The 27,787-nt window shown below is 36.9% G+C and overlaps 1 protein-coding gene across 2 annotated transcripts in view; it reads left to right on the top strand.

Annotated features, from left to right (window-relative positions):
* Window positions 1-27,787, top strand: part of MTREX (Mtr4 exosome RNA helicase) — a 128,975-nt gene that overhangs the window by 38,300 nt on the left and 62,888 nt on the right. For both annotated transcript variants that reach the window (XM_023210530.2, XM_023210531.1), the window contains 11 exons: window positions 987-1,161; window positions 2,663-2,753; window positions 4,278-4,402; window positions 5,469-5,567; window positions 6,024-6,126; window positions 7,895-8,026; window positions 10,466-10,545; window positions 11,792-11,902; window positions 13,953-14,054; window positions 19,182-19,307; window positions 25,107-25,257. In XM_023210530.2, coding sequence (XP_023066298.1) covers window positions 987-1,161; window positions 2,663-2,753; window positions 4,278-4,402; window positions 5,469-5,567; window positions 6,024-6,126; window positions 7,895-8,026; window positions 10,466-10,545; window positions 11,792-11,902; window positions 13,953-14,054; window positions 19,182-19,307; window positions 25,107-25,257 — 1,295 coding nt within the window. The remainder of the gene's footprint in view (window positions 1-986; window positions 1,162-2,662; window positions 2,754-4,277; window positions 4,403-5,468; window positions 5,568-6,023; window positions 6,127-7,894; window positions 8,027-10,465; window positions 10,546-11,791; window positions 11,903-13,952; window positions 14,055-19,181; window positions 19,308-25,106; window positions 25,258-27,787) is intronic.

Genomic DNA, 27,787 nt, shown 5'->3' with positions numbered 1-27,787 from the left:
CCCATGTTGGCCAGTCTGGTCTCGAACTCCTGGCCTCATGTGATCCACCCACCTCAGCCTCCATAAATGCTAGAATTACAGGTGCGAGCCACTGCACCCGGCCTAATCTGTAGACTTTCCATTTGATTATGTTGTTAATAGTTTTGGTTCCTTTTTGAGACAGTTTCTTGTGACTGCTTCTTTTTTCCTACATGCGGATCATACTTCCTGTTTCTTTTTATACCTTGCAATTTTTTTTCTTTAAAAGTTTAGATAATGTATGTAGCATTTCTGTTTCATGTATGTTTCTTAAAATTCATATTTGATGTTTAGACAACTTCCCGATTTTTAAAAAATTGCTTATTTCACTATTTTGGGGGATGGCTGGGATGAATGTTATTTTTATTTCCCCAAATACATTATAATAAGCCTATTCTGGGCAGGAGCTGAATCTTAAATAAGGAGGATCTACTATAATGTTAAGTTTAATGCTATATTTAAAGAACAACAAAACTGCTCTATTGTGTTCTGTTAATAGCTATGGAAAAAATTTTCCATAGTCAGAACCTACCATAATTTTCAGAGGACTGACTTGTTAACTGTTATGTGTGGGAAAAGAATACATATAGATTAACTTATTTGTGAAACTTGAGGAAACACTTCATTCTCCAGGGGCTATAAGCACTTTATCATCTGTGTATGTATGAACAGAGGCTCTGAACTTTTGTAGACCCATCTTAGAACCATAGGTATTTTCCTTGCAAGAAATAGGGTAACTGTTAGTGATCTGTTAGTATTAGTGATTAAGTGACCAGAGTTAAAATGGTTTTAGATCATTGTCATATTTATTATAATTATTAGTATAATAGATATGGTGTTACTGTTCTTCAAAGTTCATTCAAGATAAGTAATTAGGGAAAATTTGGACGCAATTTAAATATTAACAGAACTTTTAAAGTCATCATTTAAAGGAAAAGTTTTATGATTATTTATTTTCACATTTGTAGGTATGCCATTGCATTGGCCTTAAGGGAAAAGCAGCGTGTAATATTTACCAGCCCAATTAAGGCTCTGAGTAACCAAAAATACCGTGAAATGTATGAAGAATTTCAAGACGTTGGTTTGATGACTGGTGATGTTACTATTAATCCTACGGCATCTTGTCTTGTTATGACCACAGAGGTAATTCATATAGTGCCTCATCTGACTTCGTTTTTAATTAAATTAATGTGACTATTCAGTTAGAACATGTGATGTTTTATTGGTTACTCTACTTAAGTATAATACTTTATTTTCTGATTAGACTTAGCCAAAATGGATAAAATTTATCTTAAAATGTTCTGATATTAAATTTCTACATTACCATACTTTGTTATTTGTCTCATAGATACATTTTTTCTTCAAGTATTTTTAAAGTTTATTACTGTCGGTGACATGAAAATATTTTATTGGTTTTATATACATAGTTTTAAGGATTTGAATGTTTTATGTAAATGAAGTTTTATGAACTTCATGAAATGAAGTTTTATGTAAATAGTGACTCTTCATGTGACTTTGCCTTCTGTATCTCAGTGTTGATACAAGTAGACGAGTAACTGATATTTATTTATTTATTTATTTATTTTTGAGATGGAGTCTCGCTCTGTCACCCAGGCTAGAGTGCAGTGGCACGATCTCGGCTCACTGCAAGCTCCGCCTCCTGGGTTCATGCCATTCGCCTGCCTCAGCCTCCAGGCCCTCCCCACCACACCCAGCTAATTTTTTGTATTTTTAGTAGAGACGGGATTTCACCATGTTAGCCAGGATGGTCTCAATCTCCTGACCTCAGGATCCACCTGCCTCGGCCTCCCAAAGTGCTGGGATTACAGGTGTGAGCCACTGCACCTGGCTGAGTAACTGATTTTCTAAAGAGTACAGTATTATGTTTACCTTCTTCCCATAATTGCAGTTAAGTTTTGCATATACTTATAATATCTTAAGTTTTGGACATGATTAGCTATCTTTACTAAGTATTTTTGTACATACTTTAATTATATCTTTGCATTTTCCAAGGACATGGTATACCGATGAGCATAAATTAGCTTCTAGTTTGGAGAACCAGCCAAAAGCATCGCTCACTTTTCATTTTGTCGCCTCATGGAAGTTTATTTTTCATTTTCAAAACTTTCTTTCATCTGTGGAAGGTTTTCATTAACTCCAAAAATTAGGATAACAGTTGCCAGGAAGTATCCATGTTGCAAGAAAACGAGGCAGAAAAAAATGGGCAAACACTCAGGGATGATCCAGTGTTTTGAATAGAGGATAATTTAAGTTGTACTTATATTTTAGAAAGTGTGAATCTTGGGATGGTGCTATATATAGAAGGAAGTTGTGTCATATTCTAGACATATGAAGAGTAGGGGTGATAATTCTCTGTGGATTGTATCTGATTAGTAACTGTTTAGAAGCCATTTACTTTGTTTTTTATGAGAAAAGGAATATATAATATATAAATATACAACAATATAATATTACTTTTGTTAATATTTGTTAAATAGTAAGTTCTGTAACCCTTTAAAATTATTTTAATATTTCCATTTAATAAAAAACATCCACAATTCCTCGTTGGAAAAAACACCTTTTGTCTAACTATTAGCTGTTATGTCAGAATCCAACTAAATAAATTCTTCACTTTTTTCTTTAGATTTTGAGAAGTATGCTTTACAGAGGTTCTGAAGTTATGCGAGAAGTTGCTTGGGTTATATTTGATGAAATTCATTATATGAGAGATTCAGGTATATTCAGTGTTGAAATATATATCATGTGTTTCCCTTTAGAATGACATTAGGAATTTTGAGCAAGTTATTGTTAAATTTTGCTTCCAGTTTTTGTGTGACTCGGGTTCAATAAACTGTTGCTTCTTTATATTTATTTATGTATTTATTTTTGAAACAGAGTTTCACTATGTTGCCCTGGTTACTACACATCATGGTTCACTGCAGACTTGATCTCCCATCTCAGTTCCCCAAGTAGCTGAAACAACAGGCGTGTACCACCATGCCTGGCTAATTTTTATTTATTTTATTAGTAGAGATGGTGTCTCACAATGTTGAGCAGGCAGGTCTTGAACTCCTGGACTCACGTGATCCTCCCACCTTGGCCTCCCAAAGTGCTGGGATTACAGGCGTGAACCACACCTGGCCTTGCTTCTTTAAATTGTGGACAACATGATATTATTTTTCCATTAAGATTTCATTCAAGTACAGCTCCTTAATAGTAACTTTTGCTGGGTGAGGAATGCAAATTCAAATAAAGCAAAATAAATTAAAAGCTGGCATGCTTCTAATAGAGAGCTCACCAATAGAACTAATGTTGTAGAATTTCTAAAACTTCTAGCTTGCAAAGTTAACTTTCCTGATTTTTATTTAGTTCAGTAACTATAAAATACATGTTTATGGTTTTAAAAAAAGTGAGGAGTATGAAATAAAAATGAACAAAAATAAAAACTTACAAATGCCCCTTAGGCTGTTACAGTCTCGTAATGAAAAAGTAAGTATGCTTGGAATTTTTAGGGTGCTGGCAGGGTTAACATTAACAAACACATTGAAAAGTTAAATGTTTAATATGTACACACTTAAGATTTGGTTTTTATTTAAACTAGCTCACTAAATCAGCCTGTATTTATGGAGAAAGTAATAGAATTTAAGAAATCATTTACCCTTTGAATATTTCACACTTTCCAAATTTATAAAATTAAGCTCTTAACAGAGTTGTTTTGGTTTTGGAGTCAGAAATCCTTTGTTGATTTATTTTAGGAGGGAAACTGTCAAACTTTTTCCATTTTAATAAAAATGACTTACAGTTTTATCGTTCATCAAGTCTTTCTTTCATCTCCAGATGATCACAAGGATAATTTGGGTGAAGGATGCAATCTGGAATAGTAATAGTATCTTCTAAATTTGTTGCTACAACTTTCTACAAGTCAGTAACCATTACTTTTCAATGCTGTGCAATAGAAATACTGTTCCGCTGCCTTGTCATTGAGGCTCTTGTTAGGTTGTTTGGAAAGATTAACCCTGGAATTGCTCTTTGTAGGCTATTTCAGAGTACATTGTATTTATAGTGGTTTAGTCTACTAATTTTCTACTGGATAGATTAATGGTGAGAAATTGTTTTCAGTAAGGTTCTATGGCTTAAAATATTCTTGGGTAAAGTCTGCATTTCTAACTATAAAACTTCAGAGAATGTAATTTTAGATGCTATCACAGAGTGACACTGTAGTCCAACTGTAGTCCAAAGTTTATATTTATTTTTTTCAGAACGTGGTGTAGTATGGGAAGAAACTATTATTTTGCTTCCTGATAACGTCCACTATGTCTTTCTTTCGGCTACTATTCCAAATGCCCGACAGTTTGCTGAATGGATTTGCCATTTACATAAACAGGTATTTTTCCTTCCTTTTTGATGTCTTCAATTTTCAAAATATTACAGATTAGCCTTGCTCTACTCTCCCTATGCTTTTTTCCTGATGTTGTCCAGAATAATAAAATTTTAATGGTAAACTACTTCTCAAATCAAGCAGCTTATCAAAATCAACTGACTAGCTTTTTAGAAATGTTGATTTCTGAGCCCCATCACAAACCCACTATATCTAAATCTCAGGGAATAGTGCCTTGGGAGCTCCTATTTTCAAAATTTCCCAAGTTGATCTGATGATCTGCCAGGTTTAGAAACTACTGCATTTACTTAGATAGTTATCCATGAGTACACAGAATTTCCCCTAATGCTTTGGTGCCAGGAAAAGCTGGGCATCTCTTGAGCATTTGATTTGATTTTTGTCATGTAAACACAAACTTTTTACTGACTGTTTCTGTTTTGCCTTTCTAGTCTGACTTTAGCATCTGTATAGGCTTGTAACAGGCATTTGTTTATATATACTGAATTTATTCTTGCTTTTATTTTTCTGCCCTTAATTTTCCTTTATACTGATACTCTCATGAATTTATCTGTTTATAAGCTCCCTGATCGTGTTTTTATGACATTCTCCCATATTGCTTCTGTAGGGTAGGAAAACCCAATGGATCTTGGGGAGAAGCTAGATCAACCTGCTGCTTTATACTAAGGTTTTGAAAAGCCTGGGTGGGGCAGAAAAGTTCCGTTTTAGCTCATGGATCCTTTGTATCACTGTACTCCTCCTCTGTAGAAAAATAAGCATCTTTTCCATAATTACAGCATCCCAGGGCTAGGTAATGGGTAATTGATGCTCAGGTCATGTATTTAGCCCTAGTTAGGGAATTGGTAAGTTGGGAAGATGGTAGTATAATTTCATAGACCTAATTTTTCTACATTTTTCTCTTGCCTGGGTTTTAGTGAGTTTTTTGAAGTATTTTCTCTTTGAAATGTTGAATTCATTACTTGATTTTCTTAAGAGCTTTTAGATTGGACTAAGGTATGGTTTTATTTTGAAGAAATAAAATTCTGTATGTTTAATTATTTCTTTCTTTTTACAGCCTTGTCATGTAATTTACACAGATTATCGACCCACTCCATTGCAACACTACATTTTTCCAGCAGGGGGAGATGGCCTGCATCTTGTGGTTGATGAAAATGTAAGAGTAACTGCTTTTTAAATCTATAATGTCATGCTTTATTGTTAATATCTTGGTGTTTTTAAAATTTGGAATTAGAGAAGAATGGCAGAGATACATTTCTGTGTCTTAGTTTTAATCAATCTTGATTTTTTTGTGTGTTTTTTTTTCAAACATTATATTTGAGACTTGTTTTTCTTATGCATGAATCAGATTTCCCTCTTTCCCAGTATTTAAAAATGCCTAGAGAATAGGAGTTCTGGACATGTTTCAGATATCTTATGTTTTGCTTTTCTCCATTTTTTATTACTTCTTTTTCACCTTTTAATGCCTCTTACCACAGATCATGTTTGGACTATTTTAGTGGCTTTCATTATTATACTAAATTATTTTATTTGAGGAAGCCTTATGTATTAAAAATGTTTGAATTATGGTTAAATATTAGTGAAGTTACACAGAAAAAATTTGTGACGCCAGGGTGACTTCAGAGAAGATAATTTTAATACTGCAATGCAAGTGCTTCGAGATGCAGGTGATTTGGCCAAAGGAGACCAGAAAGGGCGGAAAGGAGGAACAAAAGGTAATTTGGAACTTTGCTTTGAGATAATTTTATGTGTAAATTGTGTATTCAAATTACTCTGACATTTTTTGTCTTAGTTTTTTTTCTCAAGCTATGTAAAGGTCTAGATGATATATGATAAAATTGAATAAATATTTATCTTTTTTGTATGACATTAAGTATAATTTACATGCTGTAGAATTCACTCATCTAAAATATACAATTCAAAAGTCTTCAGTATATTTACAGAGTTGTGCAGCCATCACCACTGTCTAGTTCCAAAATATTTTCATGATCCCAAAAAGAAACCCAGTACACATTAACAGTTATTCTCCCTTTTCCCCCAGCCTTTCCCTTCTCATCCCCCAGACTTAGCTAATCATTAGCCTGTTTTTGATCTCTGTGGCTTTCCCTTGTCTGTACATTTCATATGTTTGGAGCAACTGGCTTCTTTCTCTTCACATAATGTTTTCAAAGTTTGTTTATTTTATTTTATTTTATTTTATTTATTTTTTTGAGACAGAGTCTCGCTCTATCACCCGGGCTGGAGTACACTGGTGCTATCTTGGCTCACTGCAGCCTCTGCCTCCTGAGTTCAAGTGATTCTCCTGCCTCAGCCTGCCAAGTAGCTGGGGATTATAGGCACCTGCCAGCATGCACGAATAATTTTTGTATTTTTAGTAGAGAGGGGTTTCACCGTGTTGGCTAAGCAGGTCTTGAACTCCTGACCTGAAGCGATTTGCGCACGTTGGCCTCCCAAGTGATGGGATTACAGGTGTGAGCCACTGTGCCCGGGTGGTGTGTTCATTTTATGCTATATGTACTCATTCCTTTTCATGGTTAAATAACATTCCATTGTATGGATATACCACATTTTGTTTCTCCATTCATCATTGGATGGCCTTTTGGGTTGTTTCTAGTTTTTGACTGTTAGGAATGCTGCTATAAACATTGATGCAATGTACTATTTAATACAAGTTTTTGTGTGAATAGGTGTTTTCTTCTGGATATATGCCTAGGAGTGGAATTGCTGCACCATATGGAAAGTCTATGTTTAACCTTTTGAGAAACTGCCAAAGTATTTTCCAAAGTGGCTATACCATTTTACATTTTCATCAGGAATGTATGAGGGTTCCATTTTCTCTATATCCTTTGTATTACCGTACGCCTCCTCCATATAAACAGAGGCATCTTTCTGTAATTACAGGATCCCTGGGCTACGTAATGGGTAATTGAAACTCAGATTATGTATTTTGCCCTGATTTCCTATTTGGGAAGATGGTAGTATAATCTGATGGACCTAATTTTTTCACATATAATTTTTCCATGATACTTAGTGTTGTATGTCTGATTATAGTCATCCTATTAGATGTGAAGTGGTATCTTAATGTAGTTTCAGTTTACATTTCCCTGGTGGCTAATGATGTTGAACATTGTTGTTGTTGTTGTTGAATTATGATAGTTCTTTACATATTCCGGATACTAGACCCTTATCAGATAGATGATTTGCAAATATTTCCCCCCATTCTGTTTGAGGTTGTCTTTTTACTTTATTGATGGTGTCCATGAAATCACAGAAGTTTTTCACTTTGATGAAGTCCAGTTCATGCATTTTTTTTCTTACGTTGTTTATGCTTTTGTTGTCATATCTAAGAATGCTTTGTCTAACCCAAGATCGGGAAGATTTATGACTATATTTTCTTTTAAAAGTTTTATAGTTTTAGCTTTTAAATTTAGATCTGTGATCTATTTTGAGTTAATTTTGGTGTATTATTTACTCTTTTTGCAGGACCATCAAATGTTTTCAAAATTGTGAAGATGATTATGGAAAGAAATTTCCAACCTGTGATTATTTTCAGTTTTAGTAAGAAAGATTGTGAAGCCTATGCACTTCAAATGACCAAATTAGATTTCAACACAGGTAGTACATCATTTCAGTGTATCATTTTAATGTTATGTGAAAACAAGTGTAAAATATATTTCTAGTGATATTTTTATCTGTTATGTATTACTAGGATATGCCATTCACCTTACACTTACAGCAGTACTCAGCACATTTGTAAAAGCTTTAAAGAGCCTTGACTTATACTTTCTTTCCTTTCTTCTCCTTTTATTGAAAGATATGAGTACATTATTCTATTTAAAATTCGGAGAACCCTATAAAAAATATTAGAATCATGCCTTCTTACACTTTGTTATCATAAACTCCTCAGTTATTGTGGTTCTCTATTTGACCATTTAAGGGTAGGTCTTGTAGCTTGGTTAGACCACCTTCTGTATAGAAAATACTATGCTTCATTCTCACTGAAGTGTAAACCAGTAAGACCTGCCCTTTGCTTAACTATTTTGTAATTCTCAATCAAAGTGATATAACTTCTAGCAAATCGGTAAATTGTTTCTATACATTAATTGCAAAAGTAATTCACTTAAAGTCACACAGTTAAGATAGTAGCACAACCTGGCTATCTTAGTCCATTTTGTGTTGCTGTGACAGAATAGCTGAGACTAGTCCGTTTTTACGCTGCTGATAAAGATGTACTCGAGACTGGGCAATTTACAAAGAAAATAGGTTTAATGGACTCACAGCTGCACGTGGCTGGGGATGCCTCACAATCATGGTAGAAGGCAAGGAGGAGCAAGTCATCTTACGTGGGTGGCAACAGGCAAAGTGAGGGAGCTTGTACAGGAAAACTCCCATTTTTTAAAACCATCAGATCTCATGAGACTTAGTCACTATCATGAGAACAGCATAGGAAAGACACAACCCCATGATTCAGTCATCTCCTACTGGGTCCCTCCCACAACACATGGGAACCATGGGAACTACAAGATGAGTTTTGGGTGGGGACACAGAGTCAAACCATATCACTAGGCAATTTATGAAAGGCAGAAATTTATTTCTTATAGTTCAAGAGGCTGGAAATCCAATTTGAGGGACCCAGCACATCTAGTGAGGGCCTTTTTTGTCGTGGAATCCCATGGCTGAAGACAGTAGGGCAGGAGAGCATGCAAGAGAGAGCAAAAGGTGGGAGAAAGGGGCTGAACTCATCTTTTTATCAGGAACCCATACCAGTGATAACTAACCCACTCCTCTGATAAAGGCATTAATCCATTCATGAGGGCCCTGTCTCTTAAAGGCCCTACCTCTCAACACTGTTGTATTGTGGATTAAGGGGTCAGCACATTAACTTCAGGGGAACACATTCAAACCATACCACTGGCCAAGAATTGCAGTGTGCTGAATACCAACCTGATTATCTTTCAACTCTGCCTTTTACACATGTAATCCAGTACAATGAAAAGTAAGTAATATCGTAAGGCATCTAAATTTTAATTTCAGTTGTATTGTTTTCTTTATCAAGACAGGTTTTTTTTTAATTCCTACTTTTCCATGAGTAAAAGTAACAAATGACAGATAGCCATCATAGCCTCCTAAAGCCAATAATAGTTTGTGTTTTTTTTAAAGACTGAATTGTTCTGCCCGTAAATGTTTTACCTACAAGTGCCAAATAAACTTAAAGTTGGCAGGGTTGCATACTAATTAATTTAACAAATATTTATTTGGTTTAACAAATATTTATTCGGTACATATTATTTGGTAGACTCTGCACAAGAAGGCAGTGCAATGGTTAAGAAAGAGCATGGGCTTTGGAATTGTTTTTCTCACATTTAATAGTAGTGCTAATTATTAAAAACTAAGCTTCACTTTACATACTAGTAAAATGTAGATAATAATAGTTCCTGTGTCCTGTAATTGTTAGACTTACATGTTATATGTAAAGCACTAGGTGCGGTTATTGTTACTATTTTTGTAAGACAGTGCTTTTTTTCATGAATTAAGTCTACTAGATATGTTTTGAAAGGCAGAGAATTATATTGATTATGTAGTAATTTTTATCTACTTTCTCCTTAACCATTTTAAATGCCACCTCTTTACTTTTGCTCTTTAAAGACTCTTTTTTTTTTTTTTTTTTTCTGGGACAGTCTCACTCTATTGCCAGGACTGGAGTGTAGTGGTGCGATCATGGCTCACTGCAGCCTCAGCCTCCTGGGCTCAGGTGGTCCTCTTGTCTCAGCCTCCCAAGTAGCTGGGACTACAGGTGCACACCACAATGCCTGGCTAATTTTTTTGTGTTTTTTGCAGAGACAGGGCTTTGCCATGTTGCCCAGGCTGTTCTCAAACTCTTGGCCTAAAGCCAGCCATCTGCCTCAGCCTCCCTAAGTGCTGGGATTACAAGCTTGAGACACCACACCTGGCCTTTAGATCCTTATTCTTTGTTATGTGTGAAGTGTGGTATCACTGACTCATTTTGATATTTCTATACCCTTGTATTTTCTGTACCCTTGAATTTTCTCCTAGATGAAGAAAAGAAGATGGTTGAAGAAGTATTCAGTAATGCAATTGATTGCTTATCCGATGAAGATAAAAAACTCCCTCAGGTGAGTTTTCAGTATCAGTAGATAAAAGTGTAGATATTAATAGATTTCTTATATTCACTTTATGTTGCTTGATTTTATTACTCTATTGCACTTTTCACACACTGCAGCATATATGTTGTGATATGCACTTAAATGATACTTTGACTTTTACTTTAAATTTCAAAAAGTCAATAGGAAGAAAGATTTGCTACCTGAAGGAACTTTGAGAGCTAGCATAGTGTGAAAATTACTAGTGTTCTCAGTATTACAGAATTTTTAATGCTAGTTTTAAGTCATTAACTTTTTTAATCCATAAGGCTACCACATAAAATAAGAGAGAACCCTTACTGAAAATCATGTGTTTAATGAGGAATTTAACACACCTACTTTGCCTTAATCTGGTGTATTTTTGCTTTGACTGTTGAAATTGCCTGGGAATTCCAAAATATGCTGATGCTTTTGTGCCACTTCCAGAGATTCTGATTTAATTGGTCTGATGTGCAACCTGGACATCAGAATCTTTTAAAGGCTCCCCTGGTGATTCTACTGTGCATCCAGAGCTGAGAGATAGTGCGTTAGACTGGTATGAAAGTTCTGTTGGGTGAAAAGAAACATTGGGAGGTCATCATACTTTCCTTTACAGATGAATGCCTTGATTTGTAAGGGATTTTCCATAAGACTGTGGTAACATGTTTCTTGCTGTTTGAAAAGGGTATTTAATGTATAAACTTTTTTGTAGCTTTTCTTCCTGGCTGAATTAGTAGTATCTGAGGGCTGAGCCATGTTTTTATACATCTTTGTTATCGTGCACTTCTAGTTTTAAGTATTTAATGGCATTTGATAGATTGTTAAAATAATTCTTCAATAATTGATTTATTTTTAGATTAACTACATATTCATGTTAAATATGTGTTATAGTGATTTATTTTTGGGGGGTTTGAGTTGCCAGTATCTTTTAAGTTTATTTTCTACAGGCAGAAACTGCCCCCAGAGCGCGTAATTTCTTTTGAGGAGATGAAGTGATGCTGGAAAGTTTAAGTCAGCAAAGCATTTGTAAAGTATATTTACTATATGCCTTTCATATGAGCTAGGCCAGAATTACATTGAATTTAATAATCTGTGAGAATATAGATTTGTGTTTTGGAAAGATTTTAGTAAGTTTCTTTAAAGAGAAAGCATTATTTACTTGTTTTTCTTAATTGAGTTAGTTTAACATTTTAAAAACCATTTTCTCACGTGTAAAATCAGTGTTATTCCAAAATCACAGGTAGAACATGTACTTCCTCTTTTGAAGAGGGGAATCGGTATTCACCATGGTGGTTTACTTCCTATTTTGAAAGAAACTATAGAAATTCTCTTTTCTGAAGGATTGATAAAGGTATGGTTTTATTTTTATTTTTTATGCCCCCATATTGTGTTGTATGAAAAGTCTGAAAAACATTGTTTATAGGCAGTTGTGTGTTTGTGTGTTCACAAGGCTTAATGAAATGACTTAAATAATGAACTTGATGTTTATATATGCTGTTATACTTAAATAAATCTTGGAGTGTAGATTAAAGAAAACCATTTGTTTCCTTTCTTAAAGAATGTAGTGATGGCCGGGTATAGTGGCTCACGCCTGTAATCCCAGCACTTTGAGAGGCCAAGGTGGGCGGATTACCTGAGGTCGAGAGTTTGAAACCAGCCTGACAACATGGAGAAACCCCGTCTCTGCTAAAAATACAAAATTAGCCAGGCGTGGTGGTGGGCACCTGTAGTCCCAGCTACTAGGGAAGCTGAGGCAGGAGAATCATTTGAACCCGGGAGGCAGAGGTTGCAGTGAGTGGAGACATACCATTGTACTCCAGCCTGGACAGCAAGAGCAAAACTGTCTCAAAAACAAGAACAAAAACAAAGAATGTAGTGGTAACACTATTGGATACCACAGAATGTTGCAGAAGGTGTATTTAATTACTAAACCTGGGGCTGTAAACTTCTTTCTATATACAGAATAAAAGGATTAGTTTAGAGAAGACAAGGAAATTGCTGGTTAGACTTAGGAAAGGAGATTTTTTGAATATTCTAATTTAAACCAGAGAGCATCTGATTTCATTTTTTTAATGATACTGATATTTATACCAAGAAATGGGATATTAAAGATGAGAAACAACATCAAAATGTAACCATAAGTCTATATATGAGTCATACTTTTTTTTTTTTTTTAATTTTGAAGCAGAATCTTGCTCTGTCACCCAGGTTGGAGTGCAGTGGCACCTCTGCCTCCTGGGTTCAAGTGATCCTTCTGCCTTAGCCTCCCAAGTAGCTGGGCCTACAGAAGCATACCACCACGCCCAACCTAATTTTTTTTTTTTTTTTCTGTAGAGACGGGGTTTCACCATGTTGGCCAGGGTGGTCTTGAACTCTTGACCTTAAGTGATCCTCCCACCCAGCCTCCCAAAGTGCTGGGATTATAGGCTACTATGCCCAGCCTCATACGTTATTTTATGTTTAAAAATTGTTAGCATTTAAAAAATCATATGTGAGATTTATTGTGAGAACCTCAGCACTAAGTAGAATATTTAAAATAAATTTACTTATCTTGAAGAAAATATTTGAAGTCATTTAGATCAAGAATTGGCCAATATTTATACCTAGATCCTGGTATGTCCCTTCTAGATTATATATTTTGCTGAGCCCCACTTTTAAAGGATCTTTTAAAACATAAACAAGCAGTGTTTGCTGGTTGTAAGCAAGCACTTACCAGAAATATCTACTAGTATACATACAGATAATGAATTAGTCATTTTGTAAACAACAAAAAAAGTCGTTGTACACTGCCCTTGTTATATAATTTCATCATGTGTCAGATTCTTCTTCATTCTTTTTAATGAATGAATAATATGCTATTGAGATGATGAACTAAAATATTTTTACTTCTTTCCTGGAGAATATAGTACTTCAGTGACTTTACTTATATGTGTATCTTTTTGTACCTAAACCACTATTTTTGTTGGTCTTAGAAGTGTATTACAGAGTCACTGATTCTAGTCTTCCTTGAGAGATCTTCTAATACTGAAGTGGTCCTCCAAATCATTGCGTCATCAGTTGCAAAGGCCAGGAGATGTGTTTGTGTTTAGAAAAATATTCTATGACCTAAAGCTTTGTTCATAAGACCAGTGTGCATTCTCTCTAGTTGGCACTGTTGGAATTTAAGAAAGTCTGTTTTCTCTGAATTACCAAATTTCTGAGCTATGAGAGACATTAAATGTTAATTAATAATTTTATATATAAAATACAAAATAGGTTTGAGAATTGCATATTTTTTTGTTTTTGTAGGGTCTCATTAACTAATTTTAAAAATTAAAACATTTAGTTAACACTTAAAAATTATAAAACTAGGTTTTCAGCTTGAAATATATGTTTAGTTATAGAATTACTTATTTACTTAGGCCTTATTTGCCACGGAGACCTTTGCTATGGGAATTAATATGCCAGCTAGAACTGTGTTATTTACAAATGCCCGCAAATTTGATGGGAAGGATTTCCGATGGGTAAGTAAAGCAATTCATATATCGAAACAATTTTTATCTTTGTTATACTACAGATAACTGGTTTACATAGTCTTTGAGATTTTAAGTCCAAACTACTTAAGAACTTGAACCTGAGCTAATACAATTTCATCAAGATTAAACCTTGACTCTTGGCCACTTGTGGTGGCTTATGCCTATGATCACAGCACTTTGGGAGGCCAAGGTGGGAGGATGATTTAAGGCCAGGAGTTTGAGACCAGCCTGGGCAACATAGTGAGACCTCATCTCTACAAAAAATGCAAAAATCATCTGGGAGTGGTGATGTGCACCTGTAGTCACAGCTACTTGAAAGGCTGAGGTGGAAGAATCACTTGAGCCCAGGAGGTCAAGTCTCCAGTAAGCTGTGATTGCACCACTGTACTCCAGCCTTGAGGACAGTGAGACCCTGACTCTGAATAAATTAGTTAATCGAACAAACCTCTGTTCCCTTAAATTTTTATCCTGACTCCTTCACTCCCACCTCTCCTCCAAAAAAAAAGATTCCTTTAAGTGAAGGAGTTTGATGATAGGAGGTTAAGTGTGCAAGTGATTTATGAATGCTTTAAATCATTTTAAATATGTCTAGAGTTTTCATTTCTTAAGGTTTAAGGTTTTAAAGCACCACTACAGTGGCTGTAGTTGGGTCTGTTTTGCCCTTCAGATTTAAAAGGCAAGTACCCCATTTAGTAAGCAATTACCAAACTTAAAATATAAATTTAGAACTCTGGTAGATGACTGGGATGCTGAAGTAGAAACAGCAAAAAGTCAATACAGACTTGTTTCTTTTGACAGATATACAATAAAATGTTATGCTGTAATCACGGTGAGAAGTATGTACAGGGATATAGCATAAGAAACAAAGTCAGTTGGGGGTCAGGGAATGCTTCATAGAAAGGCAATCCTTAAAATAAGTAACAGCAGATGAGAATTTGCTAAGCAGAAAGTAGAACATTGGCAGGGGTGAAAAGAAAGTGATGGAACAAAGATTTCTCGTTTGAATTCCCATAGCCTGGCTTTGGGAAAAATTGTAAGTAGTCCTTTATTTAACCTTTTATTTTTGGAATTGGTAATTCTCTCTGCTTGGAGAAGTTTCTGAAGGGAATTACAAATCATCAAAATGCTGAAAAGTACCCTCACTAAAACTGTAAATAAAGGCAAAACGTTTTTCATGATGTGTTTTATTTTAAAATGTTGGATGCTATACAAAAGAGAAATACAAGTATGGTGAGTCAGTGACATTTCTGGGCCAGGACTTCTTGGGCCAGGAGGGCCTGGTCCAAGGATGCCCCCTGGGAAAAGCTGAATGGAGCTGCTGAGTGGGAGCCAAACCCTCTATGCTAGCAGGGACCCTGCAGTCTGGCTAAGGCTGGGCCCTAGCCCCTTTCTACCAAATAAAGGCAGCTGTGGAAAGAGGGAATTTGGGTTCCAGCCTGGTTTGTGGTGGGAGAAGGTACCATGACAGATTTGATGATGATTTCTAGGGGAAAGCAGTCAACCATCCCCACCCATATCCCACAGGGGCTCCCTCTAGCCTGAGACTCATCGGAGTCCAGACTGGAAGGCTAATGTCATTAGAGGAAGCAGGCACAGGGTGGACTGGGCATGGGAACCTCTGAGAAGGCCAGTGCCCAGCCACCCAGGGTTCAGAGACATTTCACACAATATGGTTAGTTTCGGGGAGAGATGTGTAGAAGCTCAAGAGAAGGAAAGAGTTAAGCATCCTGGGACCCTCCCTAACAAAGCAACTCTTTCCTTCCTGCTTCCTTGTGGAGCACAGTGGGTGTGCACAATGGGTGTGTATGATGGATGTGCAGTGATTACTCCCAGGCTGTCTATGCTATGCCAGATAGCACCTTCATGCCATTGTAGAAGAGGGAGCAGTGGAGCCTAATGGGAAAGGGCTATGGGCCATATCAAAGGATTGAACCAGGGCTGACAATGGAATCCTAATGGTGAACCCCCTGCCGTCTGCTTTGGCCCCTAAGGGCCCCATTCCCCAGGTAGCAGCAGTGGGACTCTCTTTAACCCCTCCACTGTTGGGAAGGAGGCACCTGGGGAATGGAATGGACATCCAAAGGGGAAAGGGAGGTAAAGGTGGGCTCTGCAAAGAAGGCATTGAGAGTGGTAGGCTGGTGGGCCAGGGACCCTCTCATAGTCAGAGATAGGTTGGAGCCTGGGGCAACCCTGCCACCAGTATGGCCACATCATCTAGAAGGGTTAAGGTCCATGCTGTTGCCCAACCACCAGAGGTCTTGGCGAATCCTGGGGTCAGGAGATGTCTTTGCAGGGGCACCATGAAGGAAGAAAGATCTTGACTGGGAGGTAGGGGACTGTTTGGATCTAGCCGGGGGCTACAAGTCCAGTCAAAGCATAAGCTTTGTGTTTACCTGGGCCTCCCACTGGAGCATATTAAGGATCAAGATGCCTTGGAATGTAGAGAGTCAGGGAAGAAGGCTCTGTGGAGGAATGGGGGTTGATTCTGGAATTAACTGTCCCAAAGGGTCCTGAGGCTATAGAATACTCTTCAGCCAGCACTGTAGCCCCCCTGTTCTGGGGAAGAGTCAAAGGGTTAGGGAGACAGTGAAAGCCAGGTTCCGTCCTTCCCCCAACTCATACCAGAGCAGTTTCCCACCAAAATGGGTGTCATTGCCAGGCCAGATACCTCATTCAGGGAGTCATGGACAGCCCCCTGTGCCACCTCTACTCTGTCACACATGGCCCAGGCCCATGGCAAGGAGTGGGGCTGCTGAAGGCACAGAGAAGAAAGTGGCACAGAGAAGGCACAGACATTCTTCACCCTTTGCTTGCTGTATAGACCTGTTTCCAGAGAGGGTAACAGGCCTAGATGGCACGACAATGAATGGCCAGGCTGACATCATGCTATATTTGTATATAGCATGCCAGGTGGATCAGCCGGTGGATCAGCCACCGTACTGTTGCTGGTAACACAGGTTTGAGTTTCTGCAGCTCATGCTCTTGCATATGTCTCAGCTTGGAGCCTGTCAAGTGGCTTTAACATGTGGACCGGGCATATTTGGTGCTCTGGCAGTGTGAGGAGGCACATTTGAGGAGGTTTTAGGAGATGAACTGGTGCAGATTCTGTCTGGATGAAGAGGCTGCCATGCTTATCACCCACGAGTGTCTTAGGGCCTACAGTGTAGTCATAGGAGCTCCAGGGTCCACTGTCAGCAGTCAGTGAAATCCTTAGCCAGGTTGGACATACTGGGTAGCCAGCGCTTATTCGAGTAACTATACTTGCTTCTGAGTTATGATTGTTGTCCCCAAAGGGCATAGTGCTACTCAGCAGGATGTAGACAATGGTGCCTGGGACCCACACGTGCACTGAATGGTGTAATGCTTGCAGGCCAGAACCTCGGGGGTGGGGGGCGGGGCGGCGGATGCTGGTGTGCCACAGGTGATCTTCATCAGGCATTTGTAGTTGCTGTTCTTGTGGGCACTGACCAGATTGAAGTCAGTGATGATGATCTTGGAGTCAGTGCCTGAATGATGGTATAGCAGATTCTGAGGCTTGAGGTCTTGGTTTGTGATGCCCAGTGCATGCAGATACTGGATGCCATCTAGCACCATCTGCAGCATTCACATGGTGTCATGCTCAGTGAAGGAGCCCTTGGTGATGATGTGGTTGAACAGCTCCATGCTAGCAGGGACCAGTTGTATCAACATGTATACATGCGCCCGCATCCCAGACACCTCCACCGGCTGGATGATGTTGGCATGACGCACCTGGTGCAGCACATACAGCTCTGGCTCCCACACCTCCTACCCCTCCTGGTACTTGATCTCAATTATCTTGATGGCATATGCTGCCAAGTGGCTCAGTGCTCCATGCATACCACTTGGCAGAATCTCCTTTGGCCAATTGGGGTCTTCGTGTCGAAGTTAACTGTCACTTATGGGTCGAACTTGGCCCTGTATTTAGCCATCCTGGCTGTGTAGTCACAAGGGAGGCTCTTTGTGGCCAGTATTGGGAGCACTGTGCCTATTGACTGGCTGCTGGAAACCTGCCTGCCTCTATGATGAAGTGCTTATACATACCATTCTGAGTGCCACTGAACAGCTGCACCTTCTTGACCAGATCCAGCTGGATATTGTTGGATGGCTTGAGAAGGACCTTGCTTTTCTCTTAGCCCATCATGGACATAAGGGCATCTTCTCCGGTGAGGCTGGTGGGACCTGCTCTGTAAGCAGTGTTCCAGCTATACCTCATACAGGCAGTGGGCTTTCAGTGTCTCAGCAGCTCTGCTAACCATGTCTGAGCTGGGACTGCCACCACCATCCTGAGGCATCAGCATGGTGACCTATAGTGGTTTTTAACTCTTTTTGAGTTACAATTTTTTGAAAAGAATCTGGACCCTTTCCACAGGAGAAAAGTACACATGCACTTAAAGAAAAAACTTTGCCCAGTGTTGAAGTGGTACAGTGGTGCTCTGAAAGCCTGTATACAGGAGCCTTACTGACCTTCCACTATCAGGTTGTTCCTGATGACAAATGAACTCTACCAAACTCCAGGCATACATACCAATAAAATAGGAGAGAATTTTGTTTTTTCAAAAAGCATGAATTATAGTCATCTCATTTTGCAGATTTAGAAAGGTAATTTTGATCAAGTCAGAACTGGTATTTGGTTGAGTTTGGGTCATTGTTTGCATTCTTAGATTTTGCCGTTTTCCAGAATATCTAGCTCCGAGGTATTTTTTTAATGCCAGTGAATTAGCCAAGATTTCCCAGTAGCTGTCATATATTTGAAAGCATAATTAACAGTAATTGGCTTACTGTGAAAAGCCAAAATTTTTAAAAGCCTAAATTTTAGGCTTTAAATTTAGATTAAAAGCATAAATTTTAGATCCAAAATGACACAGTCTAAAATTTAGTTTTGTTATATTGGTGTGATGTGGGTTTGAAACATTATTCTCACATGTTTTGCATTTTTGTGCTTTGACTTTAACTCAGAAAACTTCATGTTTTTAATCATGTTTCCTTTCTTAGGGTTTATAACTTGTTACAAGTTTTACAATAAGAGAAATTTTACGAATACTTTTTTTCACCAGTTTTTCTCCTAAACTCTGAATTTTAACTGTGTTCATTCAGATTTCTTCTGGTGAATACATTCAGATGTCTGGTCGTGCTGGAAGGAGAGGAATGGATGATAGAGGAATTGTAATTCTTATGGTAGATGAAAAGATGAGCCCAACAATTGGAAAACAATTACTTAAGGTAACTACTTTAAGATTCTGTACCTTTACCAAGAATTCCAGAAATATGCTTCAGGAACCATTTCAGAATTGGTTGTGCCAGTCAGATACCTAACTAAAATGAGTTAATATACTGAAACTATCTGGGCTTGGGAAGATAGAAGGGTGTGACTACTCAAAATACTAACATCTTGTATCCTACTTCACCTAATAGGTGGAGAGCAACTCATACAATGGATAGGGTGTGAAGATCTCCAGAGAGGGCAGAAATGTTTACTTTCTCCTCCGAATTTAAGAGATCTCTTTTATTTGACCCATCCACTGCACAAGTTGTTCTTTACCTGTCAGAACAGGAAGTGGGGCACATGATTAATAATCAAGTGTTTGGGGCAGGCAGTGGCTTCCTCTGCCTTTGCAAGCCCAGATAGCTTAATAGGTTAATTCAACAATCTACCTTTACAGTTTACCCTATTGATTATAAATATCCCAATCATAAAGAACACATTTTAAGCTTTATTACAGATTAGACTTTTATTTTGCTTGCTTAGTATTTGTGCTTCGGATGGTCTAGAATTTTATTTTTTTTTGAAGAGCTTCCAAAGGAAGTTTGACCTGGTTGCTTTTTTTCTTCTTATCCATATAGAGAAAAGTGTTAATAAGATAGGAAACTTTAATTAAAAACAAAATTAATTGCCAGCTCATTAGCTACTTAAAAGTAGCTACTTCAAAACATGTTAAGACACACTTAGGTCAGTATCTATGAAACAGATTGTGTGTCTAACTTTTTAAACTTGGGAACTTTTTGGAGAATTTGAGATATAGTCATAATGAAGCTTGGTATGTTGAAGCAAAATAGATAAAGGTGTGTGTATCTTTATATGTCTTTACATGAGTAAAGACAAAGCTTGTCTGTACATATTCATAATAATTACATGGTGTCTTATTTTCAACTTTAGAGATTAACACTTGGAAACCCCTTTAGTGCTCCATGAAAGGAAAATTAAACAAGACTGAAAATTTTTATTCTTTTCTCTAATTGTGCCAGATATAACACATGCTATTTTTCTTTCCTTGTACTCTGTGTGTGGAAAGAACAGAATCGGGTTGCCAGATTATAGGAGGTAATATTTTAATGACAGCATCTGGTTCCTTTAGTGCGGAGTTTTCATTCCATATACTTGACGTTTCTGGATTTGTTACCTTGTATGTGTAAAGTTGTATCACCTTTCATTGCATTTTTTAAATTAACTTTTCTAATAGACTTATTGAGCTATAATTCACATACCATGCAAGTCACTCATTTCCATGGTTTTTAATATATTCTAGAGTTTTGTCACCATCACCACAATCAATTTTAGAACATTTTCATCAATCCAGAAAGAAAACCCTATACCTATTAAGTTACTCTTCTTTCTTCAGAAGACCACCCCTACCCCAAGCCCTAGACAACAACTAATTTACTTTCTGTCTCTATGGATTTGTCTGTTGTGGACATTTCATATAAACAGACTCATAATGTGTACCCTTTTGTATCTGGCTTTTTTTCACTTAGCCTAATGTTTTCAAGTTTTATCCATGTTGTAACGTCTATCAATACTTCATTCCTTTTCATTGCTGAATAATATTTCATTGTTCAGCATGTATGCCACACTTGATCTGTTCAGCAGTGAATGGATATATGGATTGTTTCCATGTTTTGGCTATTGTGAATAATGCTGCTATGAACTTTTTTTTTTTTTTTTAGAAGTTTTTACTTGAATATGTGTTTTCTTTTCTCCTGACTGTACACCTAGGAATGGAATTGCTGGGTCATAGAGTAATTCTATGTGTAACCTTTTGAGGAACTGCCAGAATGTTTTCTTTAGTAGTTGCACCATTTTACATTCCCACCAGCATTGTATGAGACTTCTAATTTCTTTACATTCTAGCCAACACTTGTTAGCTGCCTTTTTGGTTCATAGCCATCCTTGGGGTATGAAGGAGAACATTTCACTTTGAATATTAGTTTGATTGAAAGGATGTAGTACCTGTTTGTGTATCTGCAATTCTAGGCATATTTCTTTTATCAAGACTAACATACAACTTTTTTCCTCTAGGATTTTTTCTAGTTAGTTTTACTATCATTAAGGAATTTATAGATAACTTACTCAGTATTTGTAACAGCTAATACTTATTGAATGTTCAGTGTGTTCCAAATACTAATTTTGATAATTACTGTTATTATCTACGTTTTATAAATACAGCATGCAGAGGTTAAAAATTTGTCCAGAGCTATATTATTGTTAAATGGCAAATCCTGCTTTCGAACTCAGGCAGTCTGATTTCAGAGTTTATGCTTCTAAGTACCATATGGTACCGCTTCTCAGTACCTCTTGCAAATAGATTTTTCAACTAGTAGTTTAAACACAATTTGACATGAGACAGCAGTTCGTTCTTTGATGTATTTAAATAGATAGGCTAAAGAATAGTCATGTCAGGTATATTTTATTTTCTTATAAGCAAAAATAATTGATCATTCTTAAGTAATTTCAGAACTTTAAGAGAAATACTGAGTACTTGAAGTCATTTTCTCAAAAATTAAAATACATAACTTCTTCATATCACCTTACATGTAGAAATAGTAGGTTTACTTTATACATTAGTATAATTCAAGTCTATTTGTCATATTTATTTATTTTTCCTATTGGTGTTAGAACCATGGCAAAATGTGTTTGTTGCCTGCTAGAGCTTTCAAACTCTCAGTACATTCATACACACATACATATTTATATATTTGAGCATGTAAAACATTTAATGGTTGTGAATTTGAAATATTTTAGTAATTTTTTTCCTTCATTTTTATGGCTTGAGTAATTTTTTAACTTGCTCACTGCAGCCACCACCTACCAGGTTCAAGCGATTCTCCTGCCTCAGCCTCCCAAGTAGCTGGGATTATAGGCACCTATGGCCACGCCCAGCTAATTTTTGTATTTTTTTTGGTAGAAACGGGGTTTCACCATGTTGACCATCCTGGTCTCAATTTCCTGACCTCAGGGGATCTGCCTGCCTCAGCCCCCCCAAAGTGCTGGGATTACAGGCGTGAGCCACTGCGCCCAGCCTTTTTTAAAATAGAGACAGGGTCTCCCTTTGTTGCCCAGGCTGCTCTCGATCCCCTGAGGCTCAAGGGATTGTCCTGTCTCAGCCTCCCAAGGTGCTAGGGTTTTAGGCGTGAGCCACGATGCCCAGCCTTTTTTTTTTTCTCTTTTTCTTTTTCTTTTTTTTTGTTGGAGACAGGGTCTTGCTCTGTTGCCCAGACTAGAATGCAGTGATGCAATCTCGGCTCACTGCAGCTTTGACCTGCAGGGCTCAAGCAGCCCTCCCACCTCAGCCTCCCAAGTAGCTGGGACTACAGGCATGCACCACCAGATCTGGCTAATTTATTTATTTATTTATTTATTTATTAATATTTTTTGTAGAGACAAGATTTCGCCATGTTGCTAAGGCTTGTCTTGAACTCCCGGGCTCAAGCAATCTGCCCACCTTGGCCTCCCAAAGTGCTGGGATTACAGGCATGAACCATCACGCTGGCTGGCTTGGCTAATTTTTAAAGGAGCAATAGAGAAACCTGTTCAACTTTTCCAGTATTGCTATTGTTGAAGTATCTGCTATTAGCTTAAACAGCATTTGACATAAGGCAGCAGTAGTTTTGTTTTTTGGGTTTTTTTTTTTTTTTTTTGAGACGGTTTCTCGCTCTGTCACCCAGGCTATAGTACAGTGGTGTGATCTTGGATCGCTGCAGCCTCCACCTCCTGGGTTCAAGTGATTCTCCTGCCTCAGCCTCCCAAGTAGCTGGGATTACAGGCATGTGCCACCATGCCTGGCTAATTTTGTATTTTTAGTAGAGATGGGGTTTCGCCATGTTGGCCAGGCTGGTCTTGAACTCTTGAGCTCAGGTGATCCGCCCACCTCGGCTTCCCAAAGTGCTAGTATTACATGCATGAGCCACCACACCCAGCCAAGGCAGCGATTCTTTTGATACATTTTTGATTACTTGATAAGAATCACAAAAAAATCAGTTTTCATAATGTTTGTTCAAATGAAAAGTTGAGTAAAGGAGAAAGTATGTGTTATTAAACAGCTTTTCAGAAAGACTGGTGAATGCATCTTTTATTTGTTAGCAGTTAAGTATTGTATTTTTCCAGTGTAATTAAAAGAAATACATGCTCCAATATGGTGCCCATATTTTCCAAAGAATGTAAAAATATCACAGTATTTTGAGTAGATGTTATTAGTTTTATCAAAATGAAACCATTTCTATACTTTCTGAAATTACTAAATAAACATACTAGTTACTTAGAGTACATAAAGTGCTCATTTCAATAGTATGATATTTCTAGTCAGTGGTGTGTTCTTTTCAACAATGAATCAAATTTTCGTGAATTGAAGGAAAAATAATTTTGACCTTACTGGTTATTTAAATTATTTGTAAATGTAAGAAGCACATACCTATTCTATTAAAGTTAGTTCTGTAACTGTACATAAGATAACTATGTACAGGCCTTTTTTGAAGAAGTGGGAAGACTCACATTTATGTATTTCTCCATCTTCCACCTTTATGGTTTATAATGCAAAAATATTTAGCCTGTTAATTTTTAGAACTACTTGCCTAAATGAACCATATATTCTAAAATGTAAGAGATGATTATATTAGTATTTATAAAATATTACAAAAGCTGTTCTAGAAAAGTGGTATGTTTGGCTCTCTCAATATCTTTTTTGTAAGCAAATCGGCAAAAAGGAATTCTTCAAAGTTTGCCTGGAATCCTTCAAAGTTTACATAATGTCTTTATCATTGGTTACCTTTCTTGTTTCAGTTAAATTTTGGGTGATCCTCTTATTAGGCTGTCTCTTGATACATTGTTTTAGTTAACTGATCAAATTAAATACATTAAAAGAGTGCTTTATCAACATTTAAAGAGTTCCTATATTTTTAGTAATGTGAGGTATGCATTGGATTGATAGGTATATAAAATAAGTTCCAATATGACTTGCCCTCCATGAAGACTTTAAGCCTAGATACTCCTAGATTTTAGCTCCTACTTTACTCTTGGCAAGTCCCTGCATCTCTCTGAGCCTCTGTTTCTTGTTTAAAATGGAGACAAAATATTGTTACGAATGTTGTGAATTGAAGATTTAGTATGTATTTAGTACAGTGAGTGGCATATGCTAAGCCCTCAGTAAATGGTGATCATTTCTAAACTTAAGGAATGTATTTACATTCATACAAAGCAAGCAAGAAGCAATATATGGCCCAGTGCTAGAATATAAGTTCTGATAATTCTAGTTCAGGGAAATTTGAGATGATTCTGGACTAGATGGTTGTGGTTTAAGGCTTTATGGAGGAATGTAGGTGGGGCAAGCTCCAAAGGAATGGAATCAGAGTGGGGGTTATATGTTAACTTTCATGGCTAAAAAGAAAGAATGATATTTTAGGAAACAGGAGGGGCTTTAGAATCAAGAATTAACATGTATTTGGAGTTCTTAGTTTTGCTAAAACAAAGGATTTATGTGAATACTTACAGATGAGAGACATAAGCTTATTAACTTGATTGCTAAATTGGGTGTTCAGTTCTGAGCCTCAGTATTTTCCATTTTTACCCTTGTCTTTAGAAAACAATAGAGTTTACAACATGTCCAGTACACTTCTGTGTGGTGTGTGTTTGAGAAATAAAAGTTTCTTAATACACTTCTGCTGTGATGTATTATGCATTATAGTAGGTTTAAGGTACTTGTGTAAATTTATTTGGAAAACTACAAAATTGACATTTTTTTTCTCTCTTAGGGCTCCGCTGATCCTCTAAATAGTGCTTTCCATTTGACCTACAACATGGTTTTGAACTTACTACGTGTAGAAGAAATTAATCCTGAGTACATGTTGGAAAAATCCTTCTATCAGTTTCAGCATTATCGAGCAATTCCAGGAGTAGTAGAGAGTAAGTATAAAATATCGTAACAGAGCTTAATGTAGCTAGGAGACTAGCAAAATGTCTACATCATTGGCTGCTTTGGCTTTTTTTTGTAAGGTAAATTTTGGTTCGTACGTAATGGACTGCACAACTGTAGTCTGGTCATTGTAACTGAATAGAACATTTCAAAATGAAGGAAAGAAAACGCTGGCAGGGAACTTTTCTATAGTTGGCTCAAATTTAGTATAATTCTTGTCTTGTGCATATATATCGTATAACTCATAGTCCTGAATAATGAAATAACACAAAGCCTAGTATTTTAAAACTTGACCTGTAAGAAGCACATGCGGCCGGGCGCGGTGGCTCACGACTGTAATCCCAGGACTTTGGGAGGCCAAGGTGGGTGGATCACGAGGTCAAGAGATCGAGACCATCCTGGCCAACATAGTGAAACCCTATCACTACTAAAAATACAAAAAAATTAGCGGGCTTGGTGACAGGCTTCTGTAGTCCCAGCTGCTCGGGAGGCTGAGGCAGGAGAATCACTTGAACATGGGAGGCGGAGGTTGCAGTGAGCCAAGTTTGCGCCACTGCACTCCAACCTGGCAACAAAGCGAGACTCCTGACTCAAAAAGAGAATCACGTGCATATTAGCGTTGTTCTTTCACCATTTCTCATTATAAAAGAGTGCCCTGGCATAAACCTGTGAATGTTTAGAGAAATATAATGCTTTAACTTGGATTAGAGTTTAGCTTTTTTGGAATTTTCAGTTCTTAATATTAAGGTAATGCTTACAAAAGCACAAAAAGTAAATGTCCTATGGTAATTATGTTCAAGTGGAATTGTACCTTGATTCCTACCTTAGAGGGTTGTGTGAGTAATGGTCATAAGAACTGATTAAAAACTAAAATGGAGGCAACGATTTAAACTACTGGTTTTCACTTGAATATGAAAAAAAAAAAAACCACTGGTTTGGATAAATCTTATAAAAATATTGTGTGTAGTCATTGTAAAAAGGAAAAAGAAAATATGACAAAAGATAGAGGAAAGTTAAAATCATTTGTAATCTCACACAGAAATAGCTACCCAACCACTGTTAACACTTTGTAGTTTTTCTATTTTGTTTTACGAATAAGTATGCTTTTTAAAGGCAAAATTAGATGTGAGGTTTTTGTAATAATGATACTTATACTGGTAATGATAATGCTTATAATTAATATCATTTGTTAAATATTTACCTTATGCCTAGCCTTTTATTAAATGCTTTGTATTTAGTAACTCATTTATTCTGACTTTTAATTTTAATTTCAGCCAGGTGTGGTAGTTCACGCCTGTAATCCTAGCACTTTGCGAGGCCGGGGCGGGCAGATACTTGAGGTCAGAAGTTCAAGGCCAGCCTGGCCGGCATGATGAAACCCCATCTCTACTAAAAATACAAAAAAATTAGCCGGGTGTGGTGGTGGGCACCTGTAATCCCAGCTACTTGGGAGGCTGAGACAGGAGAATTGCTTGAACCCGGGAGATGGAGGTTGCAGTGAGCCAAGATTGTACCACTGCACTTCAGCCTGAGCTGAAGACAGAGTGAGACTGCATCTCAAAAAAAAAAAAGTTTTAATTTCAAGAAAGCATGATTTTTAATGACTGAATAATATTTCCATTTAATAACTGTATCATGATTTATTTAACAAGACAAATTTGAGATTCCTTTCTTATGAGTATATAGGACAATTCCACTCTTATTTTACTTTATTTTAGATGGGGTCTTGCTCTGTTGCCTAGGCTGGAATGCAGTGGTACCATCACAACTCACTGCAGCCTCAATTTCCCGGGCTCAGTTGATCCTCCCAGCTCAGCTGGACTATAGGCATGTGCCACCATGCCTGGCTAATTTTTGTATTTTCTGTAGATACAGGGTTTCACCATTAATAAAGTGATGAAAATAGATGTAGTAACCTCTCTGATTGATAAAAAAAAAAATCAAAGATGACAGACAATTTCTTAAAATGTGAGCTGGATGATCTCAACACTCACCTTTAGTAAACTTCCATAAGCGGATTTTTGAATATATTTTTTAAAACCTTATAACATGACAAATGTATAATTTCAAATCATATTACATTCTATTAATTTTTTGTAAAAGTTATTAATAATACCCCTCATGTTTGGCTGATAAACTATGGTCTTAGCAAAGAGATAGAAAAATATGTTTCTAGTCTCACAGAACTGTATTTTTAAAAGAGCTATAAATCCCCTTATCCCACCAAAAATTGTATTAATAATAAATTTTATTTTATTTTATTAAAAGTAAAATTAATAATAAAGATTAATAAGGTTTAAATACACTTTGGATTTGAATATGAATTAAGAAGGTATTAAAATCAAATTAGCAGTATTAATTTTACCTTATGGAAATTTCAGATGCTGTCATTGAAACAGGTGTAAGATTACAAGCTAGTTTAATACTTAAAAGGAAATTAAAGTATTCCTCCTAAGCAATTAGCACAGTCATGCATGAGTAGGATAATTGTACATACACACACAGCTAGCAGTTAGACTG

Source organism: Piliocolobus tephrosceles, chromosome 4, assembly GCF_002776525.5.
Source record: "Piliocolobus tephrosceles isolate RC106 chromosome 4, ASM277652v3, whole genome shotgun sequence".
NCBI lineage: Eukaryota > Metazoa > Chordata > Mammalia > Primates > Cercopithecidae > Piliocolobus > Piliocolobus tephrosceles.
The sequence above is the reverse complement of the archived record's forward strand: the minus strand, read 5'-3'. Positions and strand labels throughout refer to the sequence as shown.